Source organism: Salmo trutta, chromosome 34 (assembly GCF_901001165.1).
Source record: "Salmo trutta chromosome 34, fSalTru1.1, whole genome shotgun sequence".
Classification (NCBI taxonomy): domain Eukaryota; kingdom Metazoa; phylum Chordata; class Actinopteri; order Salmoniformes; family Salmonidae; genus Salmo; species Salmo trutta.
In genome coordinates this window covers 35961881-35986732 of record NC_042990.1, presented here as the reverse complement: position 1 = coordinate 35986732, position 24852 = coordinate 35961881, and the positions used below count along the sequence as shown (strand labels likewise).

Genomic DNA, 24852 nt, shown 5'->3' with positions numbered 1-24852 from the left:
ACAGTTGTTATGCCAGTGAAGTCATACTGTATAAAATAAATCACGACAGCTGTGACGAAACAGTTGTATAAATGGCGACCGATCATTCGATTTGGTGCGATCTTTTTGTGTCGGTAAAATGTATTATGCGAGAAATGGTGGTTGGAAACGCATTGATGCGCAAATATTGGTGTAATAACCATCATATCGAAGTAAACTTGGGAGCCATGTGATGATGATGATGATGATATGGTGTGTGGTCCTCCCACTACGACTCGGGAAACCACGCAGTTTATTAGGCTACAAATTAAATACATTTTGAGGAAATTCACAGGGTGGAGAAAGTGTAAAATAATCTTGATACTCCTTTCCAATAAATATCTAGAGGATTATTCTGCTGACATGACGATTGACTGTCATTTGACAAATTAAAATATCCTCACTCTTATCCATAATAATCTCATGTTGCCAGTTTACCCGCACTGTATCTACGAGCTGTTATCTAAATCACACATGCCAAGACCAGAGTAGGCGCATTTTACTATTTGACTCAACAGTTGTTGTTTTTTTGTGACAAAATAGTTAAGAGTTGAAAACGCGATGGAAACACATTGAGTTGTAGATTTGTATTCGATACGTGAGAATTTACGTGAAAAAAAGTGCATTTTGTGTGCACTACGTCATCACCCAGACTTTCGCATATTTTATTTATGAATATTTGCATGAAGATCTGTAGCCAATTGAATGGAAACCGAGCTACTGTCATGGGTCGTGATGTCATAGATATTGCTATTTCTGGAAGATTACATTTGTGGTTCTTCCCCATTATCACATAGAATACTGTGGGGTTAGGGAGGAGAGTGGTTAGTCGGTCGATTTCAGAATGAATAAGCAATAAGAGAGAAGAGATTCTGACTGACAGTAGTTGTCATATTTGAAATGACATAGTTTTTCAGAAGATCAAAGGTCATCATCAACATTGATGCCTATACATGTAGTATAGTGACTCAGAGTGGGTCTAGAATCAGTTCTAGGATGAGGTGGCCCCAGGTCCATGTAATATTATTCATTATGATCTAAAAAGACTAAACAAATCCTGGATCAGCGCTCCTACTCTGAGACGCTTGATACATGTGACAGCAGATCACAGTGAATCAATGTTTTACGGCATCACATCTCAGATGTTATATATGTAATTACAGTATGGTTTATTGGCGAGAACAGTGAAGCCACCTATCAGACACTAGACCGAGGGAATAGCCTGTGAGATGATGTCTGCTTCCTTGTCATGAGAAACGGTGTGTGTGTTGACAAGTGACCGGTCAATATATAAAACATGTTTTACTGTATTAGTGGAAGGAAAAGTACAGATTCCTCCTGGAGGGACGAGCGTTGTGTAGGAGGAACGTGGCCTGATATAAGACAGTGCACTGAAGGAGAACTGTTTCCTCAAGTGAGTCATAACGTAATTCAACCCCAGTTTGTCTCAGTTGGGTACATTTCCTCATATCAGCCGTTTATATTTTTCCATCAGTAACAATAGCAGTGAAAAATCTAATAGAATAGCACATGTGAACAGCTCACAGCACAGTGAGTCACAACAGATGTATTTGCAGTAGAAGGACTTGACAACTCCCCCAAAAGATGAAGGTTTATCGGTACCACTACCAAAACTTTGACAAAACAAAACAACTTTACTACCTATTATCCATCTTCAAATTATGTTTTATCTGTAAAGGTTTGTCCAAAACATTTCAGACATTTGGGGAGATACACTATCACAGACTAATAAAAGTGGTGTAAAGTATTTAAGTAAAAACTTAAGTAGTTTTTGGGGGTATTTGTACTTTACTTGACTATTTATATTTTGGACAACTTTTATTATTACTCCACTGAATTCTTAAAGAAAATAATGTACTTTTTACTCCATACATTTTCCCTGACACCCAAAAGTACTCGTTACATGTCGAATGCTCAGGCAGGACAGCAATAGGGTCTAATTCACTCACCTATATCAATATCATCCCTACTGCCTCTGATCTGGCGGACTCACTAAAAACAAATACTGTGTTTGTACATGATGTCTGATTGTTGGAGTGTGCCCCTGGCTGAGCGTAAATGTAAAAAACAAGAAAATTGTGTTGCCTGGTTGTTAAAGGAATTTTATATCTTTGATGATAATAATCAAGAATCAATTCGCCTTGACTAATGCCCAAGGTTTGTAAGACAATGGGTTAAAATAATTAGGCAAGGACTCAGCTTTCTGCAAAAGGTATCTGTAGCTTTTATTCAGAGAACGTTCTGAGGTCAGGTTAACAAAACAGTCATTATATAGTTCTTGCTTTCTTATGCACATGCATTTACACACAAACTGTTGGTGACCTGCATCCCCCACAAACTTCTCACACTGTTTATCTCTATCCCGAGCTCGCCTGTTCCTTTCCCTCAAGGTTAGAAATGCTTTGAAGCTTTTACTCCCAGGACCATCTGTCTCCTGGTGTCCCTCGTAATTGCATATACACATTTCTTTCCCTATCCCGTGGTTCCTGGACTTTCCAGAACTAATCAAACTTATAGATCCCTACATTGATCATTACATTGATTATTCATTAACCATTCTGTATGACTAATAATTCATCATGGTCTATTGATTCATTTACCTTTAATAGATAATTCTCTTATCACTGGTCTGCTTAATATTAGGAATGTGATGTATAGTATTTCCTTTTACTCAAGTATGACAGTTGAGCACTATTTCCACCACTGACTAATCTACACTGAGTGTACAAAACATTAGGAACACCTGCTCTTTTGATGATATAGACTGACCAGGTGAATCCAGGTGAAAGCTATGATCCCTCATTGATGTCATCTGTTAAATCCACTTCAATCAGTGTAGATGAAGGGGGGAGACATATTAAAGAAGGATTTTTAAGAGACATTGAGATATGGATTGTGTATGTGTGCCATTCATAGGGTGAATGGGGAAGACAAAAGATTGAAGTGCCTTTGAACGGGGTATGTCAGTAGGTGCCAGGCGCACCGGTTTGACTGTGTCAAGAACTGCAAAGCTGCTGGGTTTTTCACGCTCAACAGTTTCCTGTGTGTATTGTTAAAACCTGTTTCCATTGATCATCCTTGAGATGTTTCTACAAATTTATTGGAGTCCATCTGTGGTAAATTCAATTGACTGGACATGATTTGGAAAGGCACATACCTGTCTATATAAGGTCCGACAGTTGACAGCGCATGTCAGAGCAAAAACCAAGCCATGAGGTCGAAGGAATTGTCCGTAGAGCTCCGAGACAGGATTGTGTCGAGGCACAGATCTGGGGAAGGGTACCAAAACATTTATGCAGCATTGAAGGTTCCCAGGAACACAGTGGCCTCCATCATTCTTAAATTGAAGAAGTTTGGAACCACCAAGATTCTTCCTTGAGCTGGCCACCCGGCCAAACTGAGCAATCAGAGGACAAGGGGCTTGGTCAGGGATGTGACCAATAACCCAATGGTCACTCTGACAGAGCTCCAGAGTTCCTCTGTGGAGATGGGAGAACCTTCCAGAAGGACAACCATCTCTGCAGCACTCCACCAATCAGGCCTTTATGGTAGAGTGGCCAGACAGAAGACACTCCTCAGTAAAAGGCACATGACAGCCCACATGGAGATTGCCAAAAGGAACTTAAAGGACTCTCAGACCATGAGAAACAAGATTTTCTGATCGGATGAAACCAAGATTGAACTTTTTGGCCTGAATGCCAAGCATCACGTCTGGAGAAAACCTGGCACCATCCCTACGGTGAAGCATGGTGGTGGCAGCATCATGCTGTGCAGATGTTTTTCATCGGCAGGGACTGGGAGACTAGTCAGGATCAAGGAAAAGATGAACTGAGCAAAGTACAGAGAGATCCTTGATGAAAACCTGCTCCAGACCGCTCAGGACCTCAGACTGGGGCGAAGATTCACTTTCCAACAGGACTGCTAGCCTCCCTACACTGGCTTCCTGTTAAGGCAAGGGCTGATTTCAAGGTTTTACTGCTAACCTACAAAGCATTACATGGGCTTGCTCCTACCTATCTTTCCGATTTGGTCCTGCCATACATACCTACACGTACGCTACAGTCACAAGACGCAGGCCTCCTAATTGTCCCTAGAATTTCTAAGCAAACAGCTGGAGGCAGAGCTTTCTCCCATAGAGCTCCATTTTTATGGAATGGTCTGCCTACCCATGTGAGAGACGCAGACTCGGTCTCAACCTTTAAGTCTTTATTGAAGACTCATCTCTTCAGTAGGTCCTATGATTGAGTGTAGTCTGGCCCAGGAGTGTGAAGGTGAACGGAAAGGCACTGGAGCAACGAACCGCCCTTGCTGTCTCTGCCTGGCCGGTTCCCCTCTCTCCACTGGGATTCTCTGCCTCTAACCCTATTACAGGGGCTGAGTCACTGGCTTACTTGTGCTCTTCCATGCCGTCCCTAGGAGGGGTGCGTCACTTGAGTGGGTTGAGTCACTGACGTGGTCTTCCTGTCTGGGTTGGCGCCCCCCCTTGGGTTGTGCCATGGCGGAGATCTTTGTGGGCTATACTCGGCCTTGTCTCAGGATGGTAAGTTGGTGGTTGAAGATATCCCTCTAGTGGTGTGGGGGCTGTGCTTTGGCAAAGTGTGTGGGGTTACATCCTGCTTGTTTAGCCCTGTCCGAGGGTATCATCGGATGGGGCCACAGTGTCTCCTGACCCCTCCTGTCTCAGCTTACAGTATTTATGCTGCAGTAGTTTATGTGTCGGGGGGCTAGGGTCAGTCTGTTATATCTGGAGTATTTCTCCTGTCTTATCCGGTGTCCTGTGTGAATTGAAGTATGCTTTCTCTCTTTCTTTCTCTCTCTCAGAGGACCTGAGCCCTAGGACCATGACTACCTGGCATGATGACTCCTTGTTGTCCCCAGTCCTGCTGCTCCAGTTTCAACTGTTCTGCCTGCAGCTATGGAACCCTGACCTGTTCACTGTGATTACTATTATTTGACCATGCTGGTCATTTATGAACATTTGAACATTTTGGCCATGTTCTGTTATAATCTCCACCGGGAAGACGAAGGGGACTGGCCACCTCTCATTGCCTGGTTCCTCTCTAGGTTTCTTCCTAGGTTTTGGCCTTTCTAGGGAGTTTTTCCTAGCCACCGTGCTTCTACACCTGCATTGCTTGCTGTTTGGGGTTTTAGGCTGGGTTTCTGTACAGCACTTTGATATATCAGCTGATGTAAGAAGGCCTATATAAATACATTTTATTTTATTTGACAACGACCCTAAGCACACAGCCAAGGCACCGCAGGAGTTGGTTCAGGACAAGTCTGAACGTCCTTGAGTGGCCCACCCAGAGCCCGGACTTGAACCCGATTTGAGCGTCTCTGGAGAGACCTGAAAATAGCTCTGCAGCAACGCTCCCCATCCAACTTGACAGAGCTTGAGAGGCTCTGCAGAGAATAATGGGAGAAACTCCCCAAATACAGGTGTGCCAAGCTTGTAGTGTCACACCCAAGAAAACTTGAGGCTATAATCCCTGCCAAAAGTGCTTCAACAAAATACTGAGCAAAGGGTCTGAAAACTTATGTAAATGTGATTTCAGTTTTTTGTGGAATTTGTGTTTTTTGCTTTGTCATTATGGGGTATTGTGTGTAGATTGATGAGGCGAAAAAAATATTGAATCAATTTTAGAATAAGGCTGTAACGTAACAAAATGTGGACAAAGTCAAAGGGTCTGAATACTTTCCGAATGCTCTGAATATCTTCCTGACGGCTGGGTGATTTATATGTTGACTGACATTTACAGAATGGGTAGCAGGTTGTTTTTATGCGGAGCGACACAGGGGAACTCGAGCAGACCCAGATGAGGAAACAGGGATGAATGAACCAAAATATTTGTTACACAGGGATATATGGAGTGCAGATCCGGGGAAGCTCTGATGAGTTGCTTAAAAACCAGATGTGGAGACTGAGGTTGGAGTTAGTTGAGTAGAACAGGGTAAACAGGCCCTGAGGGGAATCCAAGGTAGTGGTGGTGAGTAAAATCCAGAGCAAGGTAGTTGGGTGGTGAGATGTGGAACAGGAGCCAGAGACAGAGCAGTAACTGCAATGAGGATAAACGGTGTCAGGCTGGGAAACAGGCACGGCAGAGTAACAAGATCTTGAATAATCATAAATGTCTAGAATCATGAACTGACTGAGCAGAGATTACAATCTGGCAGAGTGGAAGTGGCAGGACTGAGTATTTGTAGAGGTCTTGATTATGGAACGAGTTGCAGCTGGTAGGGATCTGCTGACTCCAGCACACCTGTCTCCAATCACACAATCACACAGAGAGGGAGAGGGAGAGAGAGAAAGAGTGTAAAGGGGGAATAACTGCAGGTCAAGAAGACACCGGATGAACACCAGAGGGTGTAGCAGGATCAGATGTGACAGTTGTGGGTTCTGCTGCCATGTTTGTTATGATACGCATTTTATTTGAATTCACAGATGGTGCCTAGGAGAGGATGGCTAGGCTGACACACCCATCGCCCTCTTCGGTGTTGACATACTCATGTGGGCAGATAGGCTGGTTACCAGTCTGTTTGTGCCATCAAGCCACTCCTTGGTAGCCTGGGTAATAGTCTGTTTGTGACATCATGCCACAACTTGGTAGCCTGGGTACCAGTCTGTTTGTGACATCATGCCACAACTTGCAAAACATAAAAATATTGGTCACTATGAACTATTTCTGAATTCAAAAACAAGATGTCAATATGTAATTCAGACCATGTTTTAAAAATACATCTGTGAATGCCATTCAGAGCAGGCGTTAAATTGTCTTGACAAAGAAGACATGCTTTCACCTTTACGCTTCTCCAGAACAACCACTTTACTCTCACACAGACCTTTCTCTCTCTCTGTCTGTTTAGGCGAGTTCACAGGTCAGTGTTTTCAACCCCCTGCCCTGAAAGTTCACTGACATACAGTATACTCGTCAGCTAAGGACAAACTTTACGGTGATGCTAACTGAAGGTTAAGTGATCCCCTATAACTCTAGTATGCCTTGTCACTTGTCAAAGGGAGAAACCTGTAAAGAGAACACAGTGTAAGGTACTCTGAGTACCACACCTAGTTTTACAATAGATACAGTATGTAATGTGCTTCCTCAAGTAGCCTAGAGCAAGTACGCCACGTTTTACGATCAGTGCAAATAAAAACGTATTTCTCCACAATGGAATGTTTATGAGTATCGTGTCTGAGCGAGCTTCTTTCAGACATGTGATCGTGTTAAAATTGAGTGACAGAGGAATTCACTTGTGCAAACGAGACACAGGTTCAGCTTTTGTAACAGTACAATAACATCACTTTATATAACGATGAACTGTATGGGCGGATGCGGCATGTGCCTCTTAAAGGGGCAATGAGCAGGTGAAACAATAACAAAGCGTTTTTCGCCACCCGTTTTGGCAAAAAGCTGAGGGATGGGGCTGAAGAAATGTAACCACTCTCAAATTCATAGACTGAGCTATGGATGCAAGGACTGACCATCCATGATATACAAAGTATAGTTTTAACCATGTTTTAAGGCTATAGTGTTTGTTTACGTTGACTTTGTTTAAAAACATTGGAGTAAAACAAGCTTATATTTTGGGGGTTCTGATGGGGTACGACAGTTGAACTAAGCTCATGAAGCATTTCTAAGTTATATTCTTAAAGAATCAATGGGTGCATATGATACATTTATCAAAAATGCATGTAGCAATTGCAGATTGCCCCTTTAAGGTTTTGTTCATACCTATCCAAGCTGGGTTGTCTGTGGTTGGAAAGGTGTGTAGAAGCCTTTAAGCTATTAAAATCACATGTTGTGGTCCTATCAAAACAGAATTAGGCAGGATTCAATCCAAGTGGTGTTGTAGAGCGTTGTCAACAAGGCAGTATAAAGGAAATGTCCCCGTGTTTGTTGAGATCGCATTCGGGGTAAGCGCTGCAGATACCTTAAAATGGCAATCGCTCTATAACGCACCTCGGGTTGAATCCCAGCATTACTATAGTTATAAAAACAAGGCGATTTCACATATTCTGTATATTGTGAGAATCCATGTCATAAACAGCAAGATTCACAAACCTTTAAATATATTTTTGTTTTATTTAAAATGTTTGCATAAACACTGAAATGATTAATTGACTGTATCCCATACCACAATTCTATGTACACTGAAGAAAAGAAGAAACAAAAGCTCACAGCAGGGAACTAAACCTGTCACAAATCAATTATCTGGAATTATACACTGTTCTCTCATTGCTGCACATAAGTAGATTTTAAAAATGTTTTATTATTTTCTATTATTATTTATTAGATAGTGGCAATGGCAAATCACAACGTCTTTCTACTCTTCTACTTACGACTGTAAATATTTGTATTTTATTTTTAGACTTTAGATATATTTGTGTATGTTTTTGTACTACTTAAAATGTATTTTTATCATAAAAAAATGCATATGTTGTTCTGCTCAGAACATTACAACTGGAATCTGCATAAGGTGAAACAGCACCACTGTTATTGTTGTTGTTTTGTTGACGAAAGAGGAGAGGAACGTCTGGAAAACAACACATATTCTGCTGATTCTATGTCTGAGGGGGAAAAAAACTGTGTTGGTTGTTTGAAGTAAAATCTTTGTTGTTGTAATGTCTCAAACAGAAGTGGCTGTATCACCAAGTATGGATTCCAGCTTTAATAGTCTTCAAAGAAACAAGACCCATAGGGCATCTACTTCACTAGCGTACTAGCTAGATAGTTAGCTGTGACCCACCACAATGGCACACAGTGCCAATAAAACTCTTTATGCCATAACTCATCTTGATACATAGGCCTCTGAACACTACATCATACATATATATGTAAATGCATACATCGATTTTTCTATTGTGTTATTGGCTGTACGTTTGTTTATGTGTAACTCTGTTTTGTTGTTTTTGTCGCACTGCTTTGCTTTATCTTGGCCAAGTTGCAGTTGTAAATGACAACTTGTTCTCAACTGGCCTACCTGGTTAAATAAAGATGAAATAAAAATACTGTAAGAATATTGTTTCTCAAATACATAACATTTTCCCATCAAATACTTTCAAGAGTCTAGAAATATTATGTTTTTTCCCAAAAGATGCAATTTGCATCAACAGTCCATTGCCTCAGGTTTCACGCTATCAGAAGCAATATAAACAACCTTGGTCCTGAAACACGTGGCAAGTAGGAAGTAGGAAGATCAATGTTTCCCCAAAGTGGAAAACACTGCAAAACCTTTGACACAACACAGATCTTTACATTAGCTTGCAGTTTTTCACAAGAGATTCTTTCAATTGAAAGAAACAAAAATTCCCAGTCCCCACCACACCAGAGCAACGAGCCAATCACAGGCCCTGAGACTGCAGGATGAGGATCTCAGCAGCTAATCTCTGTGGGTCCATGAGCTGAGGAAACATGTCCATGACCTTGTCCACCAGACTGCCGTTAAAGATAGCCAGCAGCTTCATCCTGACCTCCTCTCTCTCCCTGCCCTCCCCGTGGGGGTGGGGCTGTGTCCGAGGGAGTAGCCAGTGTCTCTGCTTCTCCACTTGAGCAGTGCTAAGGAGAGTCTGAGGATAAGTCCCGAACGGATCGGACCAGTAGGTCTGCTGTGGAGGGTGGGCCCTGCTCTCCTGTTGGAAGTCATCGGGGTACCTGTACTGATGCTTCCCAACTGGATATATCGGTGCCCCATAGCTGAGGTAATAAGGTGGTCTGTAGGTTATCTTGCCTGGGTGGTAGGTGCTAGCTGGGCCCATGCTGTTATGTGGGCTGTGGGTGTTGTTGTGGGTGCTGGCTGGGCCCCTGCTGCGATGTTGTTGGTATCCTGCGCTGGGGCCCAGTAAAGGCTGAGGAGGATGAGAGCTGCAGCTAGAAGGCAGGTTGCTTGGCAGGGAATAGATTTGTTGTCTCATACTGGGGAGGGACATGCAGTTCCTGTACCCAGCCTTCCCATAACGGTCACAGTGGTCCCTGGAGGGGTCAGACACCTGGCTCTCGAAGGAGCCAAGACCAGAATCTAGCCGCTCCTGAGAGCCACTGGGCAGGGCCGAGTCCAGGTCTGTCGGGGAGTGAGAGCCACTGGGCATGGCCGAGTCCAGATCGGTCATGAAGTGTCGGTTGGCCTTGTCCTTAGTTGGGAACCTCCGGCTGGAACGATGGCTTCCCTTGATCAGAAGCACATTCTCACTGATGTGGCCTTTCTTCAGGGAGCCATACCTCTGTTCTAGAGGCAGTTTCTGAGCCGTCCTCTCCTCCAGAGACAGGCCATAGGCAGGTCCAGCACCTGAGGTGGGGTGTTTGTGTTCTGATAAAGATAGCTTGGCCTTCTTCCGCAGCTCGTCAGCCAGAGAGCAACGGGATTGGTTGGCTCGTTCCGGGTGGTAGAATTTACACTTCATCCCGTAAGTGCATTTCCTTCCTGGATTCATGAAATGTAAACAAGAGTTCATTAGTACCGTTGAGTTTCAGTGTAACAGTGTAGGTTCCGTCCCTCTCTTCGCCCCAACCCGGGCTCGAACCAGGGACCCTTGCACACATCGACAACTGACACCCCACGAAGCAACGTTACCCATCGCGCCACAAAAGCCGCGGCCCTTGCAACGCAAGGGGAAACCCTACTTCAAGTCTCAGAGCGAGTGACGTCACCGATTGAAACGCTATTAGCGCGCACCACCGCTAACTAACTAGCCATTTCACATCGGTTACATCAGCACGTACAGTACATTTATTACATCATTTACAGTATTGGTGTCAGTTTGTCAATAATTATTTGCAAATGTCCCCCCCACCCATATGTAAGGTCAACCACAGGATGACCCTAGTAGAGATATGACCTCACCATAAGGGCACGGCTGTTTCCGTGGTAAACGAGGAACCTTCAGTAGAAAGTTCTCCAGGGTGGGACCATGGCGACCCAGAGGGTCATCAGGAGGCATGAACCTGAGATAGGGGGGAGTAGAGTTTAGATTCCCACTACACTGTGGCTAATGTACACTGAACAATAATGCATCATTTGCATAACATCAATTGTGCAGTTATACAGATCTATAAGTATAAAATATGTACAAGTTATACGACCAAGCAATGGCTTATTCATGATATTTGTAGAACTGTAACCATATATTAGCTATTATTTAAAACATGAGTTATTTGTCCACTGTAACCACATATTAGTTAAAACATGAGTAATTTGTCCACTGTAACCACATAGTTAAAACATTAGTTATTTGTCCACTGTGTGTATTTCAAGGTTAATAGTAAGCTACCACAAGGCGTACTTGTCATTGACGAAGGAGTACATGAGTAGCCTCTCCTCAATGAAGCGCTTCCAGTCCTGCCTCTCGCCCTGAAGGTCACGGTAGGTGTCGTTGGACACGATGATGCCGGAGGTCTCATGCGCCAGCTTGACGATGAAGCGATCGTCATAGCAGACCACCCGTTTGCCTGCAACCCGCCGCGAAGGGGTGAACACCACGATCTTCTTCCTCTCCAGCTCACGCAAAATGTGTTGATCTTTAGAAACAGAGAAAAATATTAACATTAGATAACCATTCGATGAGTTAATCATCAATTAAGAATTATTTAAGAGATGAATTACGCATTAACCACCCCTAATCCTGGTCTGTATGTAAAATGATTGTTTCCAGGAAACAGATTTCACAACTTGTTTAACACACTTTACTTTATCACTCACATTCTACCTCTCACAATCTACCTCTCATATTGTCATATTTGGTTGTCAAACGTTTTGGGAACTCGAGCAACTAATCTGATAGCGAGCCGGCTATAGCGTGTAGGCTCAACGTTTATATGATATTTGGCACACATATATTTAATATATATGGCACACATATATTTAAAATATGAGGCTAACTCAATTAAACTCTATCCGTCATATTAACGTTGAGCCTACAGGCTCTAACCGGCTCTTGGCAATGGATAAGGCATGAGAAAAATGTATTTAAGAGGTCTTCACGGATCCATAATTCTAAATAATGTAATGGGTCTGGGTCGTATCTGATATGATTGCAACAGGCCTCGGGTATGTGTAATTTTAACTGGCTTGTCTGGAAGGACACATACAGATCCGAACGCGAGTGCTGCAACAGAGAGAGAAATTGTATAATTCATGCTACCTCTCTTTGCTTTTCACAGGAGAGGCGCGTGTAGCTTGTTGTTGGCCAATCATAAGTCATCAAAGCGGCAATAAGCTACAGTCATAGAGCCTCCATGTGGGGCAAAAGTTAGGAGATAACTAATCAATGGAAGACGGAATTAAAATTACGGAATTAAAAGTTAAAGGAGGACAGGCTACAACGACCAAGAGCCAACAGGTAGACTGCTACTTTATATTCTGAATGGAGTTGCAACTGTGTAGGATGAGAAAGCGCATGCTGCCTCAATTAGCCTAGCTAGCTAGCTTAACTAGCTTCTCCCAGTTTGATGCAGTCAAGACAGGTACTACGTAATCATATTGCATGATATAGAACCTAGCTATGGCGGCTATTAGTCTACTATAACGCGAGTCGACTTGGTTGGTTGCTGCTTCTCGTCTCTCCCTCCCTCCTCCCTGTTCCCATGTCACTTGCTGACACTCACAGTAGCCTATACACACAGCACTGCCAGAGGCTCTCTACCTCCTGTCCCTCACAGTAGCCTATACACACAGCACTGCCAGAGGCTCTCTACCTCCTGTCCCTCACAGTAGCCTATACACACAGCACTGCCAGAGGCTCTCTACCTCCTGTCCCTCACAGTAGCCTATACACACAGCACTGCCAGAGGCTCTCTACCTCCTGTCCCTCACAGTAGCCTATACACACAGCACTGCCAGAGGCTCTCTACCTCCTGTCCCTCACAGTAGCCTATACACACAGCACTGCCAGAGGCTCTCTACCTCCTGTCCCTCACAGTAGTCTATACACACAGCACTGCCAGAGGTTCTCTACCTCCTCTTACACTCACAGTAGCCTATACACACAGCACTGCCAGAGGCTCTCTACCTCCTGTCCCTCACAGTAGCCTATACACACAGCACTGCCAGAGGCTCTCTACCTCCTGTCCCTCACAGTAGCCTATACACACAGCACTGCCAGAGGCTCTCTACCTCCTGTCCCTCACAGTAGCCTATACACACAGCACTGCCAGAGGCTCTCTACCTCCTGTCCCTCACAGTAGCCTATACACACAGCACTGCCAGAGGCTCTCTACCTCCTCTCCCTCACGCTTTTAGTAGCTTATAAAATGACTCGTCTGCTTCCCTCACTCGAATCGGGTCTGGATCCGATCAGGTCTATACAGAACAGGTCCAGTTATCATCAGGCCCGTTTGGAATGGGTCTCTATATTTACAAAAAATGGGGATGCCCCAGGCCCATTTAGGAATGGGTACAATTTTTTTGGACCAGTGAAGGCCTAGTGGTTAGAGCGTTGGACTAGTAACCGAAAGGTTGCAAGATCGAATCCCCGAGCTGACAAGGTACACATCTGTCGTTCTGCCCCTGAACAAGGCAGTTAACCCACTGTTCCAAGGCCATCATTGGAACTAAGAATTTGTTCTTAACTGACTTGCCTAGTTAAATTAAGGTAAAATAATTGACAGTAACTAGGTCAGCCAAGCTCATCATGAGAAGACAGTTTTTACATGCAGGAAGTGATAAATGCGCTGATAAAAGTCCCTAGTTTAATCAGCTGAAGGAGAGAGACGTAATGAAACAGAAATATCAGTGTTGGGTTTTCCCCTCCTGCTCTCCACTGCTCTCACTTCCCAGAGTTGTGGAGTTGCATCACTTTGACCCCTGATCTGATCTCAAGTTCAGCAACTGGCAAAAGCCAAACAAGTCCATATGCCAAACTGTTTCTTGCTCACACATGATCAAAGAGACACGCTCTCTACTCAAACATTGTGCTTGTATGCTTATTTCCTGAAGTCAACATATTTTTTATATATTTTTTTTAACCTTTATTTAACTAGGCAAGTCAGTTAAGAACAAATTCTTATTTTCAATGACGGTCTAGGAACAGTAGGTTAACTGCCTTGTTCAGGGGCAGAACAACAGATTCTGATATCACATAACGTATTACATATTAGAAACTAGGTGGTTCGAGCCCTGAATGCTGATTGGCTGAAAGCCATGGTATATTAGACCATATACCACGGGTATGACAAAACATGTATTTTTTACTCTTCTAATTACGTTAACCAATTAACCTGTTTATAATAGCGATAAGGCACCTTGGGGATAGTGGTATATGGCCAATATACAACTCCGCGATGCGTTGTGCATAAGAAGAGCCGTATTGGCCATATACCACACCCCTTCATACGTTATTGCTTACATATACTCTATATGCCATCTCTGATTAAAATAACATAGAAACTCAATGTTCCATTGTGTCTAAAACAAATGTCCGCCCAACTTTATCCCACTGGGCAAAAACAGGTTGAATCAACATTGTTTCCACGTCAATTCAACAAAATAATTTATGTGAGGATGTTGAATCGACATGGAAAACTGATCAAATTTGCAAAAAGTCATCTTTTTTTTATTTTACCCAACTTTAAACCCAAATCCAATGACATGGTGACATTTTTTGTCGATTTCACGATAAATTCACGTTAGTTGACAACTCAACCAAATCAAAACTAAAGGTTGAAATGACGTCTGTGCCCAGTGGGATGGCTTGAGGAGGAAACTGTATTCAATACAATGAGGGCTGTTGTGTGATACAGAGAAGACCGTATATCAATACAATGAGGACTGTTGTGTGATACAGAGAAGACCGTATATCATACAATGAGGACTGTTGTGTGATACAGAGAAGACCGTATATCAATACAATGAGGACTGTTGTGTGATACAGAGAAGACTGTATATCATACAATGAGGGCTGTTGTGTGATACAGAGAAGACCGTATATCATACAATGAGGGCTGTTGTGTGATACAGAGAAGACCGTATATCAATACAATGAGGACTGTTGTGTGATACAGAGAAGACTGTATATCATACAATGAGGGCTGTTGTGTGATACAGAGAAGACCGTATATCATACAATGAGGGCTGACATCGGGCCTCGTGCCGGGCAGTGTATTCCCGACATCTTACCTCTGATGAGAACATCTGGTCTAGGCTGCTCCTTCCTCCATGAGGGAACAAACACGGTGATATCAGTATGACCTCTGTCCAGGAAGAAGTTTACCGCCAGCTGGATTCCCAGGCAGGAAAACATTTCCTTGTTCCCGTGGCTACAACAGAAAGGCAATATAAATAAATAAATATGGTTGAGCAAGCAAGCCAATAGCGTTCACAATGACTTACCTGTGTGGTAAGGGTAAGGAAATATTCCTCCTATGCTAACTCATTGGCTTGCGTCCCAATTGGCACCCTTTGGGCCCTAGTCAAAAGAAGCGTGCACTTTATAAGGAGAGGGTGCCATTTGGAACGCAACCTGTACCTCAAGAGCTATATCAATAGACACATTTGGAGAGAGTGGGCCCGCGATTACTACAACAGTTATTTTTCAGGTGAAAGCACTTAGCTACATGTACACACAATATCACAGCATTTGCAATGCAAATGTTGTAACTGTGTATACACAAATCAAATGGTCCCTGTTCTCACAGTAGACCACCTACGAACTAGGTACAGTAGGACTATTACTAGAATCTAGACCAGGGATCATCAACTAGATTCAGCTGAGTGGATGGTCAGAGGGCCTGAACATAATTACAAATCATTTGTGGACCGCGAATTGACTGCAAGAAGCCCAAACAGATATAATATTTGACTAAAACATAATAATTCAAACCTTGCTTACATTTGTATACGATCATATATCTCTCTATTATGCGTGGGAATACTTTGGAACACATTTCCAAAATGAAAATCACTTGGAGCTAATGTGCTGGTGTATGTCCAGCAAGGCAGGCAGGGCATAAAATGCAGTCAGGCCTGTTCCTGTTGCACTGTGCACTGATTTGCATGCTCAAATTTGCATGTCAGAGCAATGAGGGAGAGACATGCCTGTACGAATGTTGTATCAAAGTGGGCAGAAGGCCAAAGGAGACAGAGGAGCAGCAGAAGGGGGAGTGACGGGGGTGTGGGAGAAAAGGTTCAGACTTCCCTCAGGCTAACAGTGACATCTGACTGAGTGGCTGGTGGAGTGTTGAGGGCTGAAACCATAGACATAAAAGCAGGGCTGAAACCATAGACATAAAGCAGGGCTGAAACCATAGACATAAAAGCAGGTCTGAAACAGTGTTACCATTCCTGACTTCTAGCTAGATCCTAATTATGAGGGGTTAGGGCTGGAGTTAGCTAGATCCTAATTATGAGGGGTTAGGGCTGCAGTTAGCTAGATCCTAATTATGAGGGGTTAGGGCTGCAGTTAGCTAGATCCTAATTATGAGGGGTTAGGGCTGCAGTTAGCTAGATCCTAATTATGAGGGGTTAGGGCTGGAGTTTAGCTAGATCCTAATTATGAGGGGTTAGGGCTGCAGTTAGCTAGATCCTAATTATGAGGGGTTAGGGCTGGAGTTAGCTAGATCCTAATTATGAGGGGTTAGGGCTGGTGATTAGCTAGATCCTAATTATGAGGGGTTAGGGTAGGAGTTAGTTAGATCCTAATTATGAGGGGTTAGGGCTTGAGATTAGCTAGATCCTAATTATGATGGGTTAGGGCTGGAGTTTAGCTAGATCCTAATTATGAGGGGTTAGGGCTGCAGTTAGCTAGATCCTAATTATGAGGGGTTAGGGCTGCAGTTAGCTAGATCCTAATTATGAGGGGTTAGGGCTGCAGTTAGCTAGATCCTAATTATGAGGGGTTAGGGCTGCAGTTAGCTAGATCCTAATTATGAGGGGTTAGGGCTGCAGTTAGCTAGATCCTAATTATGAGGGGTTAGGGCTGCAGTTAGCTAGATCCTAATTATGATGGGTTAGGGCTGGAGTTTAGCTAGATCCTAATTATGAGGGGTTAGGGCTGCAGTTAGCTAGATCCTAATTATGATGGGTTAGGGCTGGAATTAGCTAGATCCTAATTATGAGGGGTTAGGGCTGCAGTTAGCTAGATCCTAATTATGAGGGGTTAGGGCTGGAATTAGCTAGATCCTAATTATGAGGGGTTAGGGCTGCAGTTAGCTAGATCCTAATTATGAGGGGTTAGGGCTGCAGTTAGCTAGATCCTAATTATGAGGGGTTAGGGCTTGAGTTTAGCTAGATCCTAATTATGAGGGGTTAGGGCTGCAGTTAGCTAGATCCTAATTATGAGGGGTTAGGGCTGGAGTTAGCTAGATCCTAATTATGAGGGGTTAGGGCTGGAGTTAGCTAGATCCTAATTATGAGGGGTTAGGGCTGCAGTTAGCTAGATCCTAATTATGAGGGGTTAGGGCTGCAGTTAGCTAGATCCTAATTATGAGGGGTTAGGGCTTGAGTTAGCTAGATCCTAATTATGAGGGGTTAGGGCTGGAGTTAGCTAGATCCTAATTATGAGGGGTTAGGGCTGGAGTTTAGCTAGATCCTAATTATGAGGGGTTAGGGCTGCAGTTAGCTAGATCCTAATTATGATGGGTTAGGGCTGGAGTTAGCTAGATCCTAATTATGAGGGGTTAGGGCTTGAGTTAGCTAGATCCTAATTATGAGGGGTTAGGGCTTGAGTTTAGCTAGATCCTAATTATGAGGGGTTAGGGCTGCAGTTAGCTAGATCCTAATTATGAGGGGTTAGGGCTTGAGTTTAGCTAGATCCTAATTATGAGGGGTTAGGGCTGCAGTTAGCTAGATCCTAATTATGAGGGGTTAGGGCTTGAGATTAGCTAGATCCTAATTATGAGGGGTTAGGGCTGGAGTTAGCTAGATCCTAATTATGAGGGGTTAGGGCTGCAGTTAGCTAGATCCTAATTATGAGGGGTTAGGGTAGGAGTTTATTTATGAGGGGTTAGGGTAGGAGTTTATCTAGAGAAGTAATTATGAGGGGTTAGGGTAGGAGTTTATCTAGAGTAGTAATTATGAGGGGTTAGGGTAGGAGTTTAATTATGAGGGGTTAGGGTAGGGGTTTAATTATGAGGTGTTAGGGTAGGAGTTTAATTATGAGGGGTTAGGGTAGGAGTTTATCTAGAGAAGTAATTATGAGGCGTTAGGGTAGGAGTTTATCTAGAGTGGTATGGGTAGGAGTTTAGCACAGTAAGGAAATGATCTGTTCTTGAAGACAGGGAATTCTTCTGGCACAGCACCTTCTTTACAGGCTTTCTGCCAAACCATAAGCTCCTAGAAACACTTAACTACAACTACTGGAGAGAGATATGATGAAGGCTGGTCCAACCTGTATCTACCTTTTTCCCATGAACATAATCTGTTTTATATAATTGTTATTTAACTAGGCAAGTTAGTTAAGAACAAATTCTTATTTACAATGACGGCCAAAACCAGACGATGCTGGGCGAATTGTGCGGCGCCACACGGGACTCCCAATCACGGGCGGTTGTGATACAGCCATGGAATCGAACCAGGGTCTAGTAGTGACACCTCTAGCACTGAGCTACAGTACCATAGACCACCGCGCCACTCTGGAGCCCATTAAAGGCAGTATACCTTTCATATCAATACTAAATCATTTCTGGGTAACAATTAAGTACCTTACTGTGATAGTTTTCCAATAAAATGGACACACATTTATTGATGAAAACTCTTTCTCAAGCAAGAATTTTGCTAGCAATGTCTGGGAGTGGTGAGTGGGGAGGGGAAAAACTCTGTGCTCACCTCATAGCCACGTTGCTCCCATCGATCACTATGGGTCTCAGGGCATCTCCCTCCTCACTGGGTACATCGCCCTGGCTGGGTGGAGGGGTGAGGGGCAGGTTACTGAGGGTCTCCCCTCGGGCCACCAGGATAGACACGGTAGATGAGGCTCCCTCCTTCTCCCTCTCCTTCTCAATCCCTTCTGGGCCGGCTCCCGTCCGCACCAGCTCCCCCAGAACCCTGTTAGTGTCTGTGTTCAGGCCAAACTTCTGCAGCACGGTCTGGACCTGTGCTGGGGAGTAACCCAGTTTACGGTAGAAGTCCAGCTGAGCCTCTCCAGGTTCTGCGGGGGTCTTGCCGCTCTCCTCCGGGGCAGAGCAGTGGGTACCAGGGTGCATTCTCTCACAGATGGGACAGGGTGGATGAGGATGATTGTGAAGGGCAGGCAGAGTGGACAGCCATCCAACTGTGTCGTGGGGCTCTGTGGGGCTCAGACGGGCTGTGTGGGAGAACTCTTTCCATGGCAAGACATCTTTGACCGGACTCAGCGTTGAGATAGCACCAATCTTCATCTCTCTCTCTCTCTCTCTCTCGCAGGTCTCATATAGGACACCTGTTTAAAAAAATATGTCATCATTGTTGTGGGTTTGTGATAGGGCTATTTAAAGTTTGAGGTTTCCCCGAAAACCTGTCATAATACTAAGAAAAGGGTTGTATATTAACACACATCAGCTCTACAATACATACACCAGGAGACTACAATCCAGCTTGTCATTTAAGTTATCACCACTACAATCATTTTCTTCCTGTCTGAAAACAGATCACATCTTACTTTAACTACTTTATTGAGGGAAAATGTGCTTGTTATGCCTGTGATATGTGGTTGTCTCTCCGAACTGTAAGTAGCTCTAGATGAGAGCGTCTGCTAAACTACTCAAATGTAAATGGAATATCAGTACTCACATTGAGTTTGCAAAGCTGTCATCAAGGCAAAGGGTGGCTACTTTGAAGTTGCTCAAATATAAAATATAGTTTGATTTGTTTAACACTTATTTGGTTACTACATGATTCCATATGTGTTATTTCATAGTTTTGATGTCTTCACTATTGTAGAAAATAGTAAAAATAAAGAAAAACCCTTGAATGAGTAGGTTCTAAAACTTTTGACTGGTACTGTATATATTTAATTATTTTGGAACTCAGTCGGGGTCCCGACTTACTATTGAGAGTAAGAAAAGGGCAATTCCAAAATGTCTGCAGAAAGAATGGGGTATCAGCTATGACATGACACACAGGCTTTGAACAAAAATCAATTTTGCTTATTCCACGAGAGTGAAGTGGATTTACACCCAGTAACAGAATTGCAGTAACGTAATTTCATCATTGGTCCCTGATCTGTATTACACAGAAATACATAACTATGGATATTAATGTCATTCTCTTCATGGTGATGTACCTATTACACAAAGGTATAAATATGCATTATCCTCCTTTGCATATTTGGGTATTATTCTAGACACTGGCTATTATTTTAATGAGCTCTGCCCCCAAAAAGACCACATTTCCTTGGTCCGGACCGTACCAAATCTGAACCAATCATATACATCTATGTTTCACAAGTTTAGACATCAAAGTACAGTACAGTAAAGCTCTGTAGAGTAATGAACAGTATAGTAAAGTAGATTTCCGTGTTGAGTATAGTCAAGTACAGTCGAGTACAGTAAAGTTCAGTGTTGAGTACAGTCGAGTTCAGTGTTGAGTACAGTTCAGTACAGTTGAGTAGAGTTAGTTCAGTGTTGAGTACAGTCGAGTACAGCCGAGTAGAGTACAGTCGAGTACATTACAGTAGAGTATAGTTCAGTACAGTACATTACATTATAGTGTACTCAACTCTAGTGTACTCTACTGTGCTGTGCTGTACTGTGCTGTACTGTACTGTGCTGTACTGTGCTGTGCTGTGCTGTGCTGTGCTGTGCTGTGCTGTGCTGTACTGTGCTGTACTGTGCTGTGCTGTACTGTCCAAAATTGTGAACCCAACTGTGGTTTGTAACTACTATGATTTCCCATTGTAGCCAATTCAATTGCAGAAATTGTTCTACCAGTTTTTCAGAAATTCTGTGAATTGAGTTTTAATCACTTAATAATTCATAAACAACATGTATATCAGTAAAAACACTATAACTAATTGATAGGTCTACCTTTACTTGTTACTTCTGTGAACTTTCATTATCCTCCCTCCTCATGAGGGAGAGAAATTATGGGGGTTTTTGGTAACGGAATGTCAAGGTACAAGGAAATGTTTCTTAAAGGTGTAAACAATTCTCCAAACTATAAGTGTTGATATTAGTTGGCAGGGATCTTTACTTCAACATTATTGTGTTTTGATGTTTTTCTAATACTGTTTAAAAAAAATTCTGGTAGATATTTTCTAAGACCCCTTTTCCATCAGTTTGACCAGAAATCAAAGCTTTAGCTTATTCCTGTACTGTACAGCTGTTATAATCTCCACCCGGCACAGCCAGAAGAGGACTGGCCACCCCTCATAGCCTGGTTCCTCTCTAGGTTTCTTCCTAGGTTTTGGCCTTTGTAGGGAGTTTTTCCTAGGAAGTTTTTCCTAGCCACCGTGCTTCTACACCTGCATTGCTTGCTGTTTGGGGTTTTAGGCTGGGTTTCTGTACAGCACTTTGAGATATCAGCTGATGTAAGAAGGGCTATATAAATACATTTGATTTGATTTGATTCCTCATTTTTAGGATAGAAAATAGTTGGGAAATGTATTGATGGTTTAATAAATAAAAATAGACTCTTTAATTTCATTTGAGACCCAATTTTACACGCTCCTATAAACTTCCGTGCTGGTGCTCATGGGTCCTTTTACATAGAAATGACCAATATTAGAATATACCAAGTGCAATTTCGAAATTGAGTTGTGCATCAGCCATTTTTAAACTTGTAGTAATCATGGCCGAACAACGACCGGGCACGGGGGCCCTGACCTCCAGAGGGCCTCCATTCTCAGCCAGATATCATATTAACATGGCATTAGTCATGGCAAAATGGATAGAATTGCAGGAAATTAGCTGTAAAAATCAACAAAAATGTCTCTCCACCCCACGGCAATATGTGTAGAATTGCAGTCTCTAGAATGTTTTGCGACGAGGTGGGGGGGCCCCCCAACCAAATCTTGCCTATGGCCCCCAATAATATAATACATGTAATTTAGCTGATGCTTTTATCCAAAGCGACTTAAAGTCATGCATGCACACATGTTACATACAGGTGGTTCTGGGAAACAAACCCACTATCCTGGCATTGCAAGCACCAAGTTCTACCAAGCTACAGAGGACCACTAGTTTAACAGCCCTTAGGCCGGGGATCGCCAATTACATTCATTTTTGTTTAATTTTTTTTCCACTTTTATTTAACCAGGTAGGCCAGTTGAGAACAAGTTCTCATTTACAACTGCGACCTGGCCAAGATAAAGCAAAGCAGTTCGACAATAAACAACAACACAGAGTTACACATTGGATAAACAAGCGTATATATTCAGCCGTGGGCCGATTCTGTGACATAGATATAAGTATATTGCACACTGCAAATTGACCGCAAGAATCCCAAACAGATACAGCATTTGACAAAAACATAGTCAATTTAAAACTTGATTATATTGGGATATGATCACATATGCCTTTCTATATATGCGTGGGATTTCCTCAATTAAAATCCCTTTGAGCTAATATCATAGTGATTTTACAGTCGTTTATGTCCAACAATGAAACATAAAATCAGCCATGCGTCACCTATTGGGGAACCCTGCCCTAAGTTAGTCTACATGAGGTGGCAGGTAGCCTAGTGGTTAGAGCGTTGGACTAGTAACCAAAAGTTTTTTTTTAAATTTGTTCTTAACTGACTTGCCAAGTTAAATAAAAAAAAAGATCAGGATAATTAAAGTTATCCTAATTAAAGTTAGTCTTAATTTGATCACCCTGTTGCAGGAGAACTTTCCTGCAATGTAGGACATTTTAAACTTGTAGTGTATTTGAGATTTAAAAAGGTTTCTGAAGTTTGTAATTTCCACTTTGAAATTTCCAGAATTGATTTGTCCTTAAGAAAAATGTATCAACCCCAACAAAAAAATGCCCATTAATTACAAACCACATACAAATTAAAATGTACTGTTACTGAAGGATTGTTTTCCTGCTGTAGCAAACTGGCTCAAATTAAGATCCTACATCTGTACCTTTTTAACTCTTGATGACAAGTGCTCCTGTCTGTCAGTATCATCGAATGCGACCTAACAACATGGTCTCATAGACCAGATGTAGCATAGTAAATGTAAATCAGGGACACTCAAATATTCTGATATGTTATGTTTGGTATGGTTACATACTGTAAGACAGATGGCTACCTAAGGCGAAGAGGTCGGGGGGGGGATGAGCGCCCGTATAACGCAAACATTTGAATGTCATCACGGACAACTTTAGAATTGTAGCTAATTAGCAACTCTTCAACTATCTGTTAGCTGACCCTTCCCGTGACCTTAAACCTTCTAACTCCTCAACTTAACCCTAACGTTAGCCAGCTAGCTAGTATTCGTAACATGTCATACGTTTTCAAAAGTATAACATAACATTATAACCTTTAGAAAATTCGTTACATATTGTAAGTTTTGCAAATTCGTTACATTTACATTTAAGTCATTTAGCAGACGCTCTTATTCAGAGCGATTTACAAATTGGTGCATTCACCTTATGATATCCAGTGGAACAACCACTTTACAATAGTACATCTATATCTTTTTTTGGGGGGGGGGTTAGAAGGATTACTATATCCTATCCCAGGGATTCCTTATTCCTTACATATAATACGATTTGTAATTCGTAACATATCATACAGAATGGGTGATGGACATCGACAAATTAATACATACAGTACCATACGAAACCTATCGTGTCTAGGATTTACAAACAAAATAATACGAAAAGCTCTGAGACAAAACATGTGTATATTGTGTATTATCTATAATCTATTATATTCCTTTACTCAATTTACTTTACTGTGACTTTACAGCAACAGTAACTTCGGGCAGAAAATAAAAGTACTGTATGTTGTTCATCTTGTGCTATATAACTAGGCAAGTCAGTTAAGAACAAATTCTTATTTATGACGGTCTAGGAACAGTGTGTTAACTGCCTTGTTCAGGGGAAGAAGAACAGATTTATACCTTGTCAGCTCGGGGATTTGATCAACCAACCTTTCGGTTACTGGCCCACCGCTCTAACAACTAGACTACCTAACAGCTACTAATAGGCTATGCTCCTGTTCAATGGATAACATTATTTATTGGGTAGTCATGTGTTCCCCTAACAGGGGATTTAAATGCCTGAAACGTCATTTTTCCCCACCTAAAGTTATGAGGTCCAAAAGGCAACGTACAGTAGGCCTAGGAATGACCCGTTGGTTTACTGTATCAATAGCCTAAATGTATTGTAACGACCCTGGGTTTATAAGCGCGGAAATCGACTCTGCCGCTTGAGCGTGCTTTTGCGGCACAGTCGATAGCGCGCCGGACTTCGGGCTTGAAGGTCGAGGGTTCGAGACCTGCTCCCTGCCTGTTCATTACATTGGTGTCCCAGGGTCGTTACAGTATATTGTCGACCACTCGAGTATTTAAAGGAAATTAAATCAATTGCCGGTGTTCATTCCCAGAAATGTGTCGACGAGATGTTAAATGTAGCCTATGAGTATCAACCCGAGTTATCCTTCTTTGATTTGTTCCGCAATTTAGTCCGTTTCGGAAAACCTTAACATATAGTCTAACTTCCTGAACATTTGACACCTTAATCAGTCAACATGTTGCCAAATAAGAAACAAAGTTAAGCCGTCAATGTAGTTACTTACCAGTAATTTATAGCTCAACAGTTTCGCGATGTAATGTAATGTTGGTGCTGCTATCCATGTGAAATGTCTCTCTCTCTGTGAGCAGGGTCAGTGTGGACACTCCGCTACACACGCAAATATGACGTCACAACTCCGCACAAGGAAACAGAGGGGCTTTCCCGTCTTCCTTTCTTGATGTAAGCA

General features: G+C 42.6%; 1 protein-coding gene across 1 annotated transcript; it reads right to left on the bottom strand.

Moving 5' to 3' along the window:
• Positions 1-8099: 8099 nt before the first annotated feature.
• LOC115174087 (ribonuclease ZC3H12A) lies at positions 8100-24793 on the bottom strand. The gene is made up of 6 exons (XM_029732757.1): positions 24670-24793; positions 18790-19381; positions 15145-15284; positions 11315-11549; positions 10876-10976; positions 8100-10455 (listed from the first exon to the last, which is right to left on the bottom strand). Exons 2-6 carry the CDS (start codon positions 19338-19340, stop codon positions 9380-9382), a joined length of 2103 nt encoding a protein of 700 aa, XP_029588617.1. The 5' UTR covers positions 19341-19381; positions 24670-24793; the 3' UTR covers positions 8100-9379.
• Positions 24794-24852: the final 59 nt, after the last annotated feature.